Source organism: Aquarana catesbeiana, linkage group LG10 (assembly GCF_042186555.1).
Source record: "Aquarana catesbeiana isolate 2022-GZ linkage group LG10, ASM4218655v1, whole genome shotgun sequence".
In the NCBI taxonomy this organism is placed as follows: Eukaryota; Metazoa; Chordata; class Amphibia; order Anura; family Ranidae; genus Aquarana; species Aquarana catesbeiana.
The window spans coordinates 126315152-126332810 of NC_133333.1; the positions used below are offsets into that span (position 1 = coordinate 126315152).

At 40.5% G+C, this 17659-nt stretch overlaps 1 protein-coding gene across 1 annotated transcript in view; it reads left to right on the forward strand.

The window, feature by feature from the left end:
• The window catches only part of TECTA (tectorin alpha), a 193555-nt gene that overhangs the window by 51486 nt on the left and 124410 nt on the right, over nucleotides 1–17659 (forward strand). The window contains exon 7 of the mRNA XM_073601118.1: nucleotides 6903–7473. Coding sequence (XP_073457219.1) covers nucleotides 6903–7473 — 571 coding nt within the window. The remainder of the gene's footprint in view (nucleotides 1–6902; nucleotides 7474–17659) is intronic.

The window sequence follows — 17659 nt, forward strand, 5'->3', positions numbered from 1 at the left end:
GTAATAATTTGAAGGAATACAGTATTTATGCGTGGATTATTAGAATTTATGGTGTTGTTTGGGAAATTAAAAAATATCTTTTTCTCAGCTTTATGGCTAGCGCATGTTGTTGAAACTGTTTGCACTGTGAACACTAGAAACATTTAGGTAAAACTTTACATTTTAAGTTTAGTCACAGTAAATGCAAGAAAACAATTTTCAGTATTTCTAAATTGGCCCTATAAAATGAGACATGTAAAAAAAAAAACATGCTGTATTTTTTTTATTTCAGAGACTTGACATTTCCTCTCAAGTCTGTTAAATACAGATCTGTTAAAACAAATTGAAAACTTGTCGAAATATGCATTAGTGAAATATTTTATGAGGTTAATATTGCTTGTGAGTGAGCCCTTACTGCTGTACAAAGCAGTCTGGTACAGTTGTGTACTTGTTAATGGACAGCTGTGTAATGAGTACATGCCATGTGAAAGTTACACTTACCTCTACAGCAGGGGTGGATTGGGGGGGCAATGTGGCAATTGCCCCCCCCCCCCCGAAAATATCACTGACTGACTGCAAGTCTCTCTCTCTCACACCAGTATCATCAGCCGATCAGCGGTGCCGAGAGAGAGACTCTGTGTAATGTCATAAAGCCTGGCTGGACCAGGACGGAGGAGGTGGGTGGAGCCGCGCGCTAGCTTGACCTATAGTTTTCCCTGCACTCTGGTTGCTAGCACCTGGGCCACCTGGTGTCTAGCAACCAGTGACGTCAGTCAGGTCGGAGCAGCGGAGGAGGAGAGCCCCAGCATTCAGAGAGGAGCCTTCTTCCTTCTCCGCCCTGAGCTGAGAGTGTTGGCTCCACCCACCTGCTCCCTCCATCTTATCCATACTGCAGGTTGCAGTGTGGCATGTACACAGGAGGAAGAAGCAGTGAACACTGTCATCTGATGCTGCCCTGCCTGCAGACAGTGCAATTACCGGGACCCTGCTCATCTCCATTGCTCCTGCATGGGAGCCCCTCCCCCCACCAGAGCACCAAAATACTTTATCAAAAGTGAGTAAAAAAATTAATCAATGTGTAAAAGTACAAAATACATGTGTGCCATTATTTATGAAAAAAAAAAAGTCTTGTTCAAAGTTAACTCCTTCAGCTCTGGAAAGTTTTACCCCCCACCCGTTCATGACCAGGCCATTTTTTTGAAATACTGTGCTGCGTTACTGATTGACAGTTGCACAGTCGTGCAACGTTGTAAAATTGATGTTCTTTTTTTCCCACAAATAGAGCTTTCTTTTGGTGGTATTTGATCACCTCTGCGCTTTTCATTTTTTGCGATATAAACAAAAAAAGAGCGACAATTTTCTAAAGAGAAATAAATATTTTTTACTTTTTGCTATAAAAAAATGTCTTTGTCAATTTAGGCCAATATGTATTCTGCTACATATTTTTGGTAAAAAAAAAATACCCCAATAAGTGTATATTGACTGGTTTGCACAAAAGTTATAGCGCCTACAAAATAGGGGATATAGTTACAGCATTTTTATTTATTTATTTTTTACTAGTAATGGCGGCGACTGCAACATTGCAAGGGACAGATCAGACACCTAACTGACACTTTTGACACTTTTTTGGGGACCAGTGATACTAATACAGTGATCAGAGCTAAAAATATGCACTGTCACTGTACTAATGACACTGGGAAAGGGTTAACATCAGGGGCAATCAAAGGGTTAACTGTATCCCTAGGGGGTGCTTGCTAACCGTGTGGGGGATGGATTCACTAGATGAACAGAGTGATCCGTGTTAGCAGGAACACAAGATCACTCTGTTCATCTCTGACAGAACAGTGGTCTGCCTCGGTAGACCGCTGTTCCATCTCTGTGGGGAGCGATCGCGGGTGGCCGGACTGTATGATACGTTAAATACAGTTCTGTAAGCAACACATTATTTTCTGGTAGTGCCCCTCCCAAGACTAGACTCTGGATATGCCACTGCTCTACAGTGGCCTTTGCTTGATCTGCTGCTGCAACATCTGCTGTTAAGACTCTGCACACTTCTACACAATACTTGTAAACTGTTCTTTTAAAAAATATATCATATGCAGTTGTAAATTTTGCACAATTAAAAATATCAAATACAGGAATGTGACCCAAAGATAAACATGACATTTTCCATATACAGTAGCAAGCGTTCAGCATATACAGTATGTCTTTTAAGGATTGGATATTACTTTTTCACCAAGGGCTTTTAAAGTTGATGCTCCTAATGAAAAGCTTCATAAAATATCTATAGAAAAGTTAGTGTAATGTGTTAATTACACTTATCTGCATGCTATCTTTCCTCAATTATGGCTCCCCGAAAATTGTGACTGGAGTGCAGTGGTCCAGTTAGTGTAAAGTGAGTTTCCACTTTTACAGTCAAATTTGAGAAAACCTCACTATAAGTATGTGTTCCCATTCACCATGTATGGGCAGGCTGAATGTACCAAAGTTGATCGATCAACTCATGTACAACCACCCTGTCAGATTTTACATTTGATTATTGCTAGAGGCTGTTATAGTCACTAGTAATAATCACTGTGTTCTCCCAACGGGGACGGCTTACCCCGCCCCCCCTCCCCCAGGAGAACACAAGGACTCCATGGGAGGGATTTCCCCATCAACAATGACTGTATTGATAGGGCAAATCAAGCAATTTTCTCCGTCTATGGCCAGGCTCACTCTATAGCCACCTCCTAAACGTTACAAAGCAGGGAGAGCATGTAAGGATTTTTAAGCGGTTATTGCCGCTTGCAATAATCACATGAAAAATCAACTTGGGTGCAACCAGCCTGCCCATAAATGGTTTAAATATGGGATGGTCCCTGCTGAATCGGCCGAGATTCAAACTGTCTATTGCTGGCTTTAGGCAGGCCATACATTAACCTATTTTCTTTCCTTCAACCATGGGTTGAAGGGAAGAAAATTGCTTGATTCCCCCACCAGCACATTCAGAGTAGATGGGGAAATCCCTCCCACAGCACTATTGTGTTCTTCCAGTAAGAGGTTTTCCATCTACAGTATCAGAATGCAATGATCACTGTTTGCAGCTATAGCCACCGGCAGTTATTGCATGAAAGAAATCCAACAGGCTGGCTGTACTGTTAATGGATGGATCAACTTCAGTACAACCAGCCTGCCCATATGTGGATCGAAATTTGGCCGGTTCATGATGACCTCAATCTGTCTGTGTCCAGCTTTATTTCAGTTTGACTGACAATTTTCCATCTTGCTCCTTGGATATGTTCCTTGGATATTCCACTTAAAATTTGTTGAGCCGAATGGTACCGAAAAGGCCACCGATGGCTCAAATTTTGTCCGATGTAGCAAAAGTTGGCTGAAATCTGAAACATGTATGGCAGGCTTTAATATGGTAATTCTTTATAGAGAAAACATTTTCTCAAATTCTGGCATGCAGTGCAGATATCTGTTGTAAATGGGATAAAATGCAATAGAGAAATCATGACATTACAAAGGGGATTTTTTACAATGGAACATAAATATTCTCTTATGAGGTTCAGAGATAGAACAGTGCCCCTCTGTGCTCCCTATATAAAGATATGGGGAAATGCAAATTGCTGGCAAAGCACCAGGTGTGCTCTAATGTCTGGCCCCGTTAGCACAAAGTGAAACTCAACTGCATCTCTGAGCACCACAAACTGAAAACACTATTTAGTTCATTTTTAATGTCCACAGCAAGCTCACTCATCCATCCATGTCTCAATGCTTTAGTTGCTGAGAACCCCCCCCCCCCCACCTAGTATTTTTAATAGGTATCTTAAGCGGTGGGCATCTTGAGTAAGGGCAGATGATTTCATGCAGCATAGCTCAGGCATGCAGACAGGGGGGCATTCTTAGCTGAAAAAGTTCCTTCTGTCCTCCAATATGAAAGTAAAAAAAGGCCACAAAAGACTCCTGGGATGTATAACATATGTTGTTTGGCCTAGGCCAGAAACCAGGAAGCAACTGATGAAATATAACAAAAAAGGTTAAAACAAGTAAATTAAATATACTTTCCTATCCATTTACTAAGGCTAGTAGCTTAAGGCTTAAAATATTTATTGCGAATTGAGAGAGTTGAATTCTGCTTTAACATATCATTTGCTGGCCTGCCATGCCATTCATCTGCCAAGAGAGAAGAAAATACCTGGTATTTTCAGGTGCATGAGCATGTCATTTATTCCCCTTCCTCTCATATGATAGCACTGGTGCTTGGCCAAACACTGTCATATGGGGGCAGTCCTCAGCCCTGTGTAAGCTTCAGCTAGAGCAGTGGTTCTCAACCGCTCTAGTGCCGTGACCCCTTGATAAAATTTCCCAAGTTGTGGAGACCCCCAACCGTAAAATTATTTTCATAGCATGGGTTGTCTGCACCCAAGGCAAGACAAGTAATTTGCACCCCTAACCCACGGACATTTAGTGCTCCCCGAGTCCCTTCCACTCGCTCAGTATTAAAACCCCTTATGGTACATTTTAGGATGTACCACTCTTTCTCTTTGTTCTCCTTTCTTTCCCTTTTATCTCTCTCTATCCTAATTTCTTGTTTTTTCCCCACATCCCTCTTTCTAGCCATCTTTCTTGTTCTTTCTCTTATTCTTTCTCTCCCTTTTTCCTCCCCCTCTTTTCCTATCCCTTCTATGTATTCTCTATTTTTATTCCTTCTCTTACTCCTTGGTGGTGGGGGGGGGGGGGGCAGTGGGGGGAATAGGATGAGTGACAATGTTGGTGGGGAGTTCTGATCAGCCAACTTAGGTGCTCTTGATCAAGCTCATCTGCTGATCTGAGAACTGTAGTGGGGACTTTTAATGGCAACTACAGTCACAGGTAGTGTTACTCACTGTGTCTCCGACTTTGTGGTGTCTCGTAGCAGTGACACCTATGCCGAAATCAGGAGATAGGGTCTCCTCCAGACGGCGGGCGGCTGTAGGCTCAAGGGACAGCTCTGCTGGGAGGCCACAAAAAGGCTGGGAGAGCGGTGCGGGCTTCAGAAAAAGCCAAGGATTTGGTGACCCCTGGCAAATCATCATTTGACCCCCAAGGGGGTCCCGACCCCCAGGTTGAGAACCACTGAGCTAGAGGCTAATTAGAACAGTAGGAAAGTGAAGGTAGGGTGATTATGTGCTACTGGAATATGTTGCTGTGCCCTGCATGACCAAAGCATAGGTTTGTTCTAAGATATGCCTTCTCAAGTAGAAGTTTTTATTATTTGACAAAGCAGTCGTCCAGGAATGTGTTAATTTATCATGACAATAATAATCTAGGATCATAAAATGGTCAAAAATTGCAAAAATACCATTAATTTATTAGGTAAATGTATTTCTATCAGCAGACTATAGTTTTTTCAACCTAAGGGCATTACCTCAATAAGATGAGACTGCAGTTCCTACGTTTTCTTTTTCTTGTGTGCTCAAAGTCAGATAAGGGTTTTTTGATACACATCCTCGTGAATTTACTTCAACAACTAGAATCATTTGGCTCCATTTGCAGTCTGTTAGCATCTATGGCAAATGTCCAGCCATTTCTTCCAAATGGTTTTTTGTTACATTCTGTAACTTAAGGGTTCATTAGGGGTAACAAGAACAGAAGAGAAACAGAAAAGTGGGTTGAATTCTAACCAAATGATTATACAAAAACAGACAAAGAGGGCTTTAAAAAATATGCTTAAAACTGGAAGACATTTAACACCCCGAATCAATTATCTGAAAGATGCGATAGCGAGCAGTAAAGAATTTAGAGACAGACTTGTCTATATTACAGTCTGTCCACCATGGAGAATCTCGCCAAAATCTAGAAAGACAAATTAGGCTAAAGTGAATAATTTGATACAAAATACAACTCACCTCTGCTTGGATCTTTTGTAAAATTTGTAATATTTACATTTTTTTTTTTTATGAATTAGGAGTTACTATATTAAACCTAAGCAACTGAGAGGGTTATAGCTAAACTTTCATATGGAAAGAGGTCAAATTTAAAGCAAACTGTCACTGAATATACTGTTCCTGAATAATCCTATTATTTGGGAATAAGTACCAGTGCCTGCAAAAAGCTGTATATGGCCTTAAAGTATCTTGTGTTTGAACCACATTCTTACATTCTTCCTTATTCTGCACAGACAGCAAAAAGATGGTCTTGACTTCTTTTAATGTGCTCCATCGGATTTTTGGATCAGCACAGAGCACTAATGCCTGAGAATGCACAAAAGATCATTTAGGGGCCAATTATAGATACATGCAATAAAAGAAAAAAAAAATGAAAGGGAGTTCCATGTAATTCATTTGTATAATATTTAGATAACTACCTCATATTATCTTAAATGTCGAAGAATTGGAAATTACTTTTGTGTAAAACACTGAGAAAAAAGGGAAGAAAAGGGTAAAATTATACTGCAATTAACAATGATTGTGTCTGAGAAGAAAAGAAAAGATAAACATTTTTAGTTACCTGAGATTCTCAAAGAGGAACCACATTGTGATTCTTGCTAAATTGCTTTGCCTACAAGCTAAGGCATGCCATCCAAGATCAGGGAAGTCTCAGAATTTCATTATATAAACTTTGTGTCTTTACAAAATAGATTGCCCGTGCATAAAAGTACTGCGCTAATTAACACATATTAAGGGCCTGTGTTTTCGGACTTCCGTTCACTTCAAATACATTTTGTTCTCAGTAGCATCTCAAACTGATGTCAAACTAATGCTATTGACACAAACCCAAAGCTCTTTGACACAGGGCCTTACATTGGTTCCTTTTAATTTTGAACATTATTCATCATTAATATTTCTTATTACCACAGGGATATTAGCTTTCTAAGTAGTGTGGTTTTATGTGTGTGGAATTTGTGTTGTTTAAACAAACACTGTTTAACCATTATCACATTTGCTTTACTACAGGTAAACAATCTGATATTTTCACTTCCGATAAGTTTAGAACATGGTGCCATTAAAATATACCAAAGTGGACTCACAACTGCTGTGGAAACTGATTTTGGACTACTAGTGATGTATGATGGAGAACACTATGCTTCTATATCAGTACCTGGCACATACATCAACTCTACCTGTGGGATGTGCGGAAACTACAACAAGAATCCTGAAGATGATACCCTCCGCTCAGATGGAAGAGCAGCTATATCTGTCATAGATCTGGGAGATAGCTGGAGAGTGTATCATCCGGACTGGAAGTGTTCCTCTGGGTGTGTAGATAACTGCAGTATGTGTGATTCAGCAATGGAGTCACTTTATTTTACCTCAGAATACTGTGGGTTTATTAACCTCACAGGAAGTCCACTGTGGGAATGTGGCACCGTAGTGGATCCCACTGCCTTTGTCCACAGCTGTGTATATGACCTTTGTGGTTCTCGAGACAATGGCACTAGCCTTTGCCAGGCAATTCAGGCTTATGCACTTGTTTGTCAAGCACTAGGGATTAGTGTTGGTGACTGGAGAACACAGACTGGATGTGGTGAGTAAATATATGTACCTTAAATTGATATATATTATTGATCATGACTGTTTAAATACAACAAGGTAGAATGGCATTCTGAATATAATTAGCAATTAAGGTCTGCACGCCAGTTTTGTCTACACCATTAACAACCAACAGTAGATTATATTTAAGGGTGCTTAAGCCTAGTACACACAGGCCGAATGTTGGGTGACATCAGCCAGTTAAATAAAAACCCGGCAACGTTCGGCCAACAGAACGGACATGCATGCTGGAAAACCAGCAGCCGACCGGCTCATGATTAGTGCTCTCAGCCAGAGGTGCTTACTGGAGTATTCTGGCGGGGGGGCTGTCCCCCTGTCAGAACACAATAGCACAGCAGGGGGAGATCACTATACTAATATCAGATTGTTAGTACAGCGACTCAGATCTGAGCTGTGAGTTGAGCTAAAAAAAACCTGGTAGTGTGTACCAGGCTTTAAACCCCTTCACAATGTATCAATCTGTTAGTACATTTGTTTTAAATATATGCATGCTTTTACACACACATGAACTTTAATGGCACCCCAGTCTTAGTCCGTAGGGTTCAATTTTGAATTGGCCCACTCTTTTTAGCTATAACAGCTTTAACTCTTCTGGAAAGGCTATCCACAAGGTTTAGGAGTGTGTCTATGGGAATGTTTGACCATTCTTCCAGAAGTGCATTTCTAAGGTCAGGCACTGATGTGGATGGGAAGGCCTGGCTCGCAGTCTCGAGTCTAAATAATCCCAATGGTGTTCTTACCAAGCTTACCAAGACATTTTGGACAATTTCATGCCCCTAACTTTGTGGGAACAGTTTGGGGATGGCCCCTTCCTGTTCCAAAATGACTGTGCACCAGTGCACAAAGCAAGGTTCATAAAGACATGAATGAGCGAGTTTGGGGTGGAGGAGCTTGACTGGCCTGCACAGAGTCCTGACCTCAACCTGATAGAACACCTTTGAGATGAATTAGAGCAGAGACTGCGAGTCAGGCTTTCTCGTCCACATTAGTGCCTGACCTCACAAATGTGCTTCTGGAAGAATGGTCAAACATTCACATAGACACACTCCTCAACCTTGTGGACAGCCTTCCTAGAAGAGTTGAAGCTGTTGTAGCTGCAAAGGGTGGGCCAACTCAATATTGAACCCTACGGACTAAGACTGGGATGCCATTAAAGTTCATGTGCGTGTAAAGGCAGGCATTCCAATACTTTTAATAATATAGTGTATATCACATTGCTAGAAGAGCAGTTAAATGATTTGATTAAAAATGTTTTTCTGTGTAAGCATGGCATTCTGAAACCTGAATGGTGGCTTATTATAACTTCTAAAGCTAATCTAAAGCATATGGACAAGGCACCTTAAAAGATCAAACAGAATCTGTACTGATATATTCAAAATGTTTTTCTTGTAAAGAAAGAAAACAAACTAAATATTCAAGTACCTAACTAAAAAGACCTAAGATGTACAACACATTGAACTATTTTGTAAGTGGATGAAAGCTATTTTTTTAGTCAGTAGTGTTGGAAGCAGTATTTTTACAATATAGAAATTGTAAGTCTCCCTTCTAAATAAATTGGTGGTGATGGCAAAGTTAGGCCGGCCATACTCTCCCTACTTACCCTCCAGCCATGTTGATTACCTAATCTTGGTGGTCATAGACATTATATGATCATTGGATATGCAGGGATATTCCAACTATTAGAAGGTTTTTCTTCTTTTTTTTGTTTTTACAGTATACTGGCATAAACATGTTGTACGAATGCTCAGGTTGTCTGTGCACTTATGTTAATAGTTATAACTGGAAGTAGTCAAGATTATTTTACCTCCAGGGGAACAATAGATATCAGATAAGGGCAGACTTGTCCAGTCTTTTCTCCTGCCCTTAGGATGGTTAACTTTTGTTGCTTTTTCTGTCACCCAGTCTGGCTCAAAATAGCTTTATTTAATGACCCACACCTCATATCTCTGGCCAGATAAAATTAGTTCTTTTATAGCAACTCTCACAAGGCCAAAATGAATAATCTTAAATTATTATTTTGTAGGCATACTGCAGACACACATTGATAATAGTGGTTCAGGCTGAAGTGAACACCCTTCTAACTTGCCAATTGAAGAGTATCTTACAGAAGTCCACTTTAATTCCACTTTTTAATGTTTAATTTGAAAATGCACTGTGTATACTGTATACCGTATACTGTATATAACTTCCATTCTTAAAGTCAAGAAGATTTGTCACTCGTTTTTTTTTTTTTTTTTTGCAGAATAATTAGTTTGTTCGTGCCTTACTCTGGACTAAATCTGTATAGATTTCTTAAAGCAGAGCTCCAGCCCCCTCATCAAAAAATTTAAAGTCAGCAGCTACAAATACTGTAGCTGCTGATTTGTAATATTAGGATACTTAACTGTCCAGGGATCCCGTGAATTTGGCACCGCATTGGGTTTTTCTACCGGCTCTCGGGTGCTGCCGACGCCATTCCTTGTAAGGGGAACCGGCAGTGAAGCCTTTACGGCTTCACAGCCGGTTTCCTACTGCACATGCAGCGAAGCGTGCTGCACTTTTTGAAAAGCCTGGCAGCGGTGGAAGGAGGAGGGTGGGCGAACTTCCGGGGGACTTCGCCACGGTGAGGTCTCTTGGAAGTGGGGATGGGTACCTGTCAAAAGTAGGTACACACTCCCTCCCTCGAAAGGTGCCAAGGTGTGGCAGTGGAGGGGGGGAAGGAAGAAAACAATGGAGCTTCCCCTTTTGGGTGGAGCTCTGCTTTAAAGTTATAAAAAATATTGCCGTACCAGCTATGAGATTTGTTAGTCACAGGATTTGATGCTACAAAGAATCATAAGCAATTAAATAAAATGCACATACTAAAGCTAAAGTTGCTGCCTATTAGAAAAATTGAGTAAAGCATCCTGTATACATGTACAGTACACAGTTTATTCTAAAGCTGCCATAGATGGATCGAAGCTCAGTCGATTGTTAGGTCAACTTTTGTTTTCTATTTTTCGCTCAGCCCACTGACTGAACAGAAAAAAAAATGACCCATCTATGGCCAGCTTTAATGTATTCCCTGTCACAGCCACCCATTCTCTATATACACAACCAAAAGGTGTACAAAAGCATCTTTGCTCTTTGCACATAATCAGCCTTTAAAGCAGTGCTCCACCCAAGCTTTGGTTGTTTGCTCCCCCCCTTCGCTGCCACATTTGGTACCTTTCGTGGAGGAGGGGGGAGCGGGTACCTGTACCTGTCTCCCACTTCTGGGAGACCTCGCCGCGGCGAGGGTCCCCAGAAGTTTGGCCCTCTCCTTCTTCCACCGCCGCCGGGCCATTCAGAAAGCACAGCGCGCTTTGCGCATGTGCAGTAGGAAACCGGCTGCCGGTTTCCTTTACAAGGAATGGTGGCGGCAGCGCCCGAGAGACGATTGGAAAATTGGCTGAGGTGCCAACATCATGGGATCCCTGGACAGGTAAGTGGCCTAATATTAAACGACAGTACAGGCATACCCCACTTTTAAGTACACAATGGGGTTTATTTACTAAAGCTGGAAAGTGCAGAATCAGGCTCATTTCTGCATAGAAACCAATGAGCTTCTAACTCCAGCTTGTTCAATCAAGCTTCGGTAATAAAAACTGGAAGCTAATTGGTTTCTATGCAGAAGTGAGCCGGATTTTGCAATTTTTAGCTTTAGTAAATAAACCCCATTGTGTACTTAAAAGTGGGGTATGTCTGTATTTGTAGCTGCTGACTTTTAATTTTTTGGTGGGGGGGCTGGAGCTCCGCTTTAACATTGCTTTATGCTCTGCTATCTTCCTAAATGTTCACTAGTATTGGTGATGAAAAAAGTGCATCCAAACAGGAAGTGGTTGAAAAAAGAGGTTAGAGTAGATAATCAGCTCTGAGATGTGGAAGGGATGAAAAAAATTTAAAAATCTAACTCGGTGAATGGTTATTATATGCAGTGCTTTAGAAAACGACTTACCATCCATGTAGGGTTTCCATCTAATATAACTCAGGAGTCCAGTACTGTAAGATAAGAGTGCTTAGCACGTAGCCCCCATGCTGCATGCTGTTTTTCTCTGCAGTCTGTAAACTGTCATCTGTTCCTACAATTTGTAAAAGGTAATTTTTATTTTTAGCTGGTACTCGGTGTAGGACAAAAGATTAAACAGGTTGTGTTAAACAGCCACAACAGGGCTTCCTATTACACCAGTCAAATACAATAGGCATATTCACTGGCTTCCAGATGGCTTGAAATACCAGTAGCTTTCCTGATTACATTCCCACATATGTACCTTTGAAACTTTCACTGGAATCTGTATTCACTGGAAAATCAACAATGAAATCCAAGAATAAAACAAAAATGAGGTACTAACATAAAATCCCTTTTAACCAGTATTAATAACAAAAATAGTAAAAGGTAAAACAGCAAAAAATGTAACCTAATCATTGATGTTCTAATAGGAAACAATACAGTGCATAATCTGAGCAAAAAAAAGGGAACAAATCAATGGGACTTTTAAGGTACAACAATGATGACAGTTTTTCGAATTAATAAAATCTAAGATTTTATTTGATACCAAAAATGTTATTGTTTATAAAACAACACATAAAATAGTGCAATAGATCTACAAAATTGTATTGCAAAAAATGCAACAACAACACCACCTCATAAAATAGGTCCATCCACACATATGCTGTAAAAATTATGATGTTAAAATCCCAATATATATATATATATATATATATACCTATATACCTCTATTACGCTAAAAACACCTTGACGGGTTTCATGGATAATCCACTTCTTCAGGAGAAATTTTGAGGAGAAAGCCCCTCTTAAATATGCACTTACTGTATCTGTGGGTGCACCAAATGAAGAGGGGGCCCCAGAACCTATTAAAGGTAAGTAAACGCTAGCAACCAGTAAGAGGGCCAGGATGCATAGCATGTACTAAGAAACCATAGGGGTTGATTTACTAAATCTGGAGAATGCAAAATCTTGTGCAGCTGTGTATGGTAGCCAATCAGCTTCTAACTTCAAGTAAGGTTTGACAAAAAAAATGGAAGTCGATTGGCTCCTATGCAGAGCTGCACCAGATTTTGCACTCTTCAGTTTTAGTAAATCAACCCCATAGTAATACCACTGTATTGATATGAGGTGAAAATGAGGAGGGGCTCCAGGGACAAAGTCTTTAAAATGGAGGGACCTAGGAGAGGGAACATGCATATTCAGTGGGGACGGAAAGTATTCAGACCCCCTTAAATTTTTCACTCTATTTTATAATGCAGCCATTTGCTAAAATCATTTGAGTTCATTTTTTTCCTCATTAATGTACACACAGCACCCCATATTGACAGAAAAACACAGAATTGTTGACATTTTTGCAGATTTATTAAAAAAGAAAAACTGAAATATCACATGTCCTAAGAATTCAGACCCTTTGCTCAGTATTTAGTAGAAGCACCCCTTTGATCTAATACAACCATGAGTCTTTTTGATAGATAGTTTTTCACAGCTGGATTTGGGGATCCTTTGCCATTCCTCCTTGCAGATCCTCTCCAGTTCTGTCAGGTTGGATGGTAAACGTTGGTGGACAGCCATCTTTAGGTCTCTCCAGAGATGCTCAATTGGGTTTAAGTCAGGGCTCTGGCTGGGCCATTCAAGAACAGTCACGGAGTTGTTGTGAAGCCACTCCTTCATGATTTTAGCTGTGTACTTAGGGTCATTGTCTTGTTGGAAGGTAAACCTTCGGCCCAATCTGAGGTCCTGAGCACTCTGGAGAAGGTTTTCGTCCAGGATATCACTGTACTTGGTGCATTCATCTTTCCCTCGATTGCAACCAGTCGTCCTGTCCCTGCAGCTGAAAAATACCCCCACAGCATGATGCTGCCACCACCATGCTTCACTGTTGGAACTGTATTGGACAGGTGATGAGCAGTGCCTGGTTTTCTCCACACATACCACTTAGAATTAAGGCCAAAAAGTTCTATCTTGGTCTCATCAGACCAGAGAATCTTATTTTTCACCATCTTGGAGTCCTTCAGGTGTCTTTTAGCAAACTCCATGCGGGCTTTCATGTGTCTTGCACTGAGGAGAGGCTTCCGTCGGGCCACTCTGCCATAAAGCCTCGACTGGTGGAGGACTGCAGTGATGGTTGACTTTCTACAACTTTCTCCCATCTCCCGACTGCATCTCTGGAGCTCAGCCACAGTGATCTTTGAGTTCTTCTTTACCTCTCTCACCAAGGCTCTTCTCCCCCGATAGCTCAGTTTTGCCGGACGGCCAGCTCTAGGAAGGGTTCTAGTCGTCCCAAACATCTTCCATTTAAGGATTATGGAGGCCACTGTGCTCTTAGAAACCTCAAGTGCAGCAGAAAGTTTTTTGTAACCTTGGCCAGATCTGTGCCTTGCCACAATTCTGTCTCTGAGCTCTTCAGGCAGTTCCTTTGACCTCATAGTAAAGGAAAGTTAATTAGGGGTGAATGGCGCTACCTTCCCAGGGTACCTTAATTGAAATATGTTGAGCCTCAAAAGGAGAAATAAAAATAACTAATAAAAATATAAATAAAAATATGAGTAAGTAAGTGTGCTTAGAGCAACACCTTATTCATTCAGATTCATTGGACAATGAATATCAGTATCCAACATAAACTATAAACTATACTAACGTGTCAGTCTTAAACCTTCATACAGGTGTACACCGTGTAATTGACCACCATAAAATAATATAAGTGACACCTTATAAAAATTAATATATGACAATACAAAATAATGTATGACAATACAAGATGAATTAAACACCACTGTTTGTGCCACGAAAGGGGATCAGTCTTAGGGGGATCCCCCTACTCGGACCCAGTGTGCAATCTACTATCAAGATATAATCAAGATATCTAAATCCTATGTTGATCCCCAGGTGTGTCCAAAATGTGTTTTTATGCATAAAGTGAGTCAGATAAATATAAATACATATATCATGAGTGAATAAATAAATATAAATACATATATCATGAGTAGTCCCAACTTAGGCATACAGTGCAGAAAAAGTGGTAAAAAATTGTGAAAAAGTGAAAAAATATAAAAAAGTATATAAAAAATATATAAAAAATAATTTGCATGTATATCAAAGTCCAGCATCAAGGAGCAAAAAGCAAAAAACAGAGAACAAAAAACAAAGCAAAGCGTCTATGGTAGGTGACTTTCGTGAGAACAGCTGATCAGATCCAGTGACTTGCGGTGCTCCCCCTCAAAGATCCCCACTCACCAGCTCCCTACACCCCTGCAGGGGTAGTAAGCGTGTAGTACCAGGCAGCGATATGATGTTTATGGGTTCTCAGGGTCCCCCGCTCCAGCTGTGAAGTATCCTTCAGTATATCCTCATATGGAAGAAACAGGGCTCCATAGTGTGATACGTTTTAAATACTTTATTTAGCTATCATAACAGCACATAAGATGAGATAAATAAATAACTCAAAGAAAATAAATTAAAATTAAAATTAAAAGCCAATTGGTCACACAGCGTATAGTTTATGTAGTATGGAGAGAGCTCGTGCATCTAGAACCAGCAGCTGCGCGGCGTGCGCCTCAGCTGCGTTCCACACTCTCCTACTTCTGCGTGTGACGTCAGTGCGTAGCTCCGCCTTACGCGTTTCGTCATCGACGTTATCAAAGGCGCAGCTAACGTACCTCGTCCTATGCTATTTAAAGACAAGCAGTGATAGTATATTCCTCCCACTCTCCTCCCCTAGGCGTGATCACAGACTCATGTCACCTCCCAGGTCAGATCATAACAGACAATGGAGGATAATCCGATTGCCATATAAGGGAACCTGAACTTATATCTCCGCTTGTCGTTAAAAGGGCAGACATAACATAATGCGATCCTGAACTACATAAATAACCTCTCAAGCTGCATTTAAGCGATACCATTTCTCATTCCAAGCTGTTTTTATGCAGAAATAGGGGGGGGGGTCAGATAAAGCATACGATAAATGAGCCTAGTGATAGCCCAGTATATTGCTAATCTAACCATAATGTTATATCATAATACCCCCTATGTATGCAAGCTTTGCGTGCGAATGAGATGTCAGAGTCATAGGGTAGAGTATGTCCCTAAGACCCGGGTTCTAGCCCCCCTATGGGGTTCCTTTCATCTAATTTTACCTGCATAGGTCGGAATTAGGAATTGATATCAGCATAATAAAAACGTACATATGCATATATGAGAATAAAAGAGAATAAAAATTAAGTAATATAATATAAATAAAATAATATAAATAAGGCAACTTAACACAGTATGGGCATCACACGCATTCATATTCATATACATAATGGGGTATCATATGCATATGCATACGGTGTTCTATAATATAACAGAACAAACATCCATGTGTGATCGGATGTGTGTACTTCCCATTATGTCCCCTCCCGGGGTCATTCCACATAAGGGGCTCCACATGTAAGCCTTTGGCCGTATATTCCCAAGCCAGAGTGATACCTTGGGGGCCCGTACACCTAGACTGTATGGTATTAGATAATACCCCATAAATTTGTAGGAAGTCATAGGATATTAGCCTACATAAAGGAATATATTGGGGCACAGGAGGAGTGCCAGTACTAAGATTAATTTTAGTATTAATATTACTTGATCCCAGGTAAGGGATCTTAATTCAAGTGTGTGAGCCCAAACATTAAAAATAAAAGTAAAAATTAATAAAAATATTTATCAATCAATATTTATTAAATTAGGGGGTCTCTACCCTATTGTCTTCCCGCTCTCTAGCTAAAAGGGAAGTAAAAGGAGAAGGGCCAGGAAAAATCAGAAAGTTTTTGCCCAAAATTACATAAAACTTAACCCAATGATTACCCAAACAAACATCCACCGGGTTCATTAGGTAATTAAACAAACCTATATCTAGGGATTGGCTATAAAGCAATTTAAGTCTATGTCCAGGTTTAACCCTTTCGGGGCCAGGGATTGTAAGCGATAGATCCACTCAGTTTCATTTTGGGAGATCGGAGTGAGTTTGTTGTTTCCTCTCCAATGATCTTCCACGTTGTTTTAATTACCCAAACAAACATCCACCGGGTTCATTAGGTAATTAAACAAACCTATATCTAGGGATTGGCTATAAAGCAATTTAAGTCTATGTCCAGGTTTAACCCTTTCGGGGCCAGGGATTGTAAGCGATAGATCCACTCAGTTTCATTTTGGGAGATCGGAGTGAGTTTGTTGTTTCTTCTCCAATGATCTTCCACATGGTCTATACCATAGAATACAAGCCCTGTGGGTTCTCTCTGATGTACCTCATCAAAATGTCTGGACAGATGATGTTTAGGGAACCCCTTCTTTATGTTGTTAATATGTTCCCTGATTCTGACTGCCAGGGGGCGGGTGGTTCTTCCCACGTACTGGAGGTGACATGGACATTCTATAATATACGTAACGTAAGTGCTCTGGCATGTGATTAATTTTTTAATCTTATATTGTTTGTGGTCGACTGTAGATTTGAATATTTCTCTTTTCCTAGGTTGTGGTTTGCTGACTCTACATGCTAGGCATCTACGACATTTATAGAACCCTTTTAGACCGGTGCTGATTTTAACTTGTTTCGGGGGGTCTATAGCATTATGTACTAAAAAGTTTCGGAGATTGGGTGCTCTCCTGTAAACAAATTTAGGTTTCCTAGGGAGGATTTTTGATAAAACTCTGTCTTCTTGTAGGATTGGCCAGTACTTGTGGATAATCCGTTCAACGTCCTTATATTGATTATTGTACCCTGTGATGAACAAAATCTCTCCTTGTGCGTTTTTTCTCTTCCTAGTATTTTTGAACAAGGTCTTCCTATCTATCTTCATGATATCTAGTTTCAGCTTTGCTAGGGTATTAGCTGCATATCCTTTTTCTTGGAACCTCTGGATGAGCACATCTGCTTGTTTATCAAAATCCGCAGTTAGATCGCAATTCCTGCGAAGCCGCATTAGTTGGCCCTTTGGGACATTTCCCTTCCACCTCGGGTGGTGGCAGCTGGAACTGGGTATATACCCATTGCGGTCCGTTTCTTTAAAAAAGGTGCGAGTGCATAAAGATGTACCTAGCTTGAAGATTTCTAAATCAAGGTACTCTATCTTCTCAAGGTTCCACTTTCCTGTAAAGGTGATTCCATATTTATTGGCATTCAGTT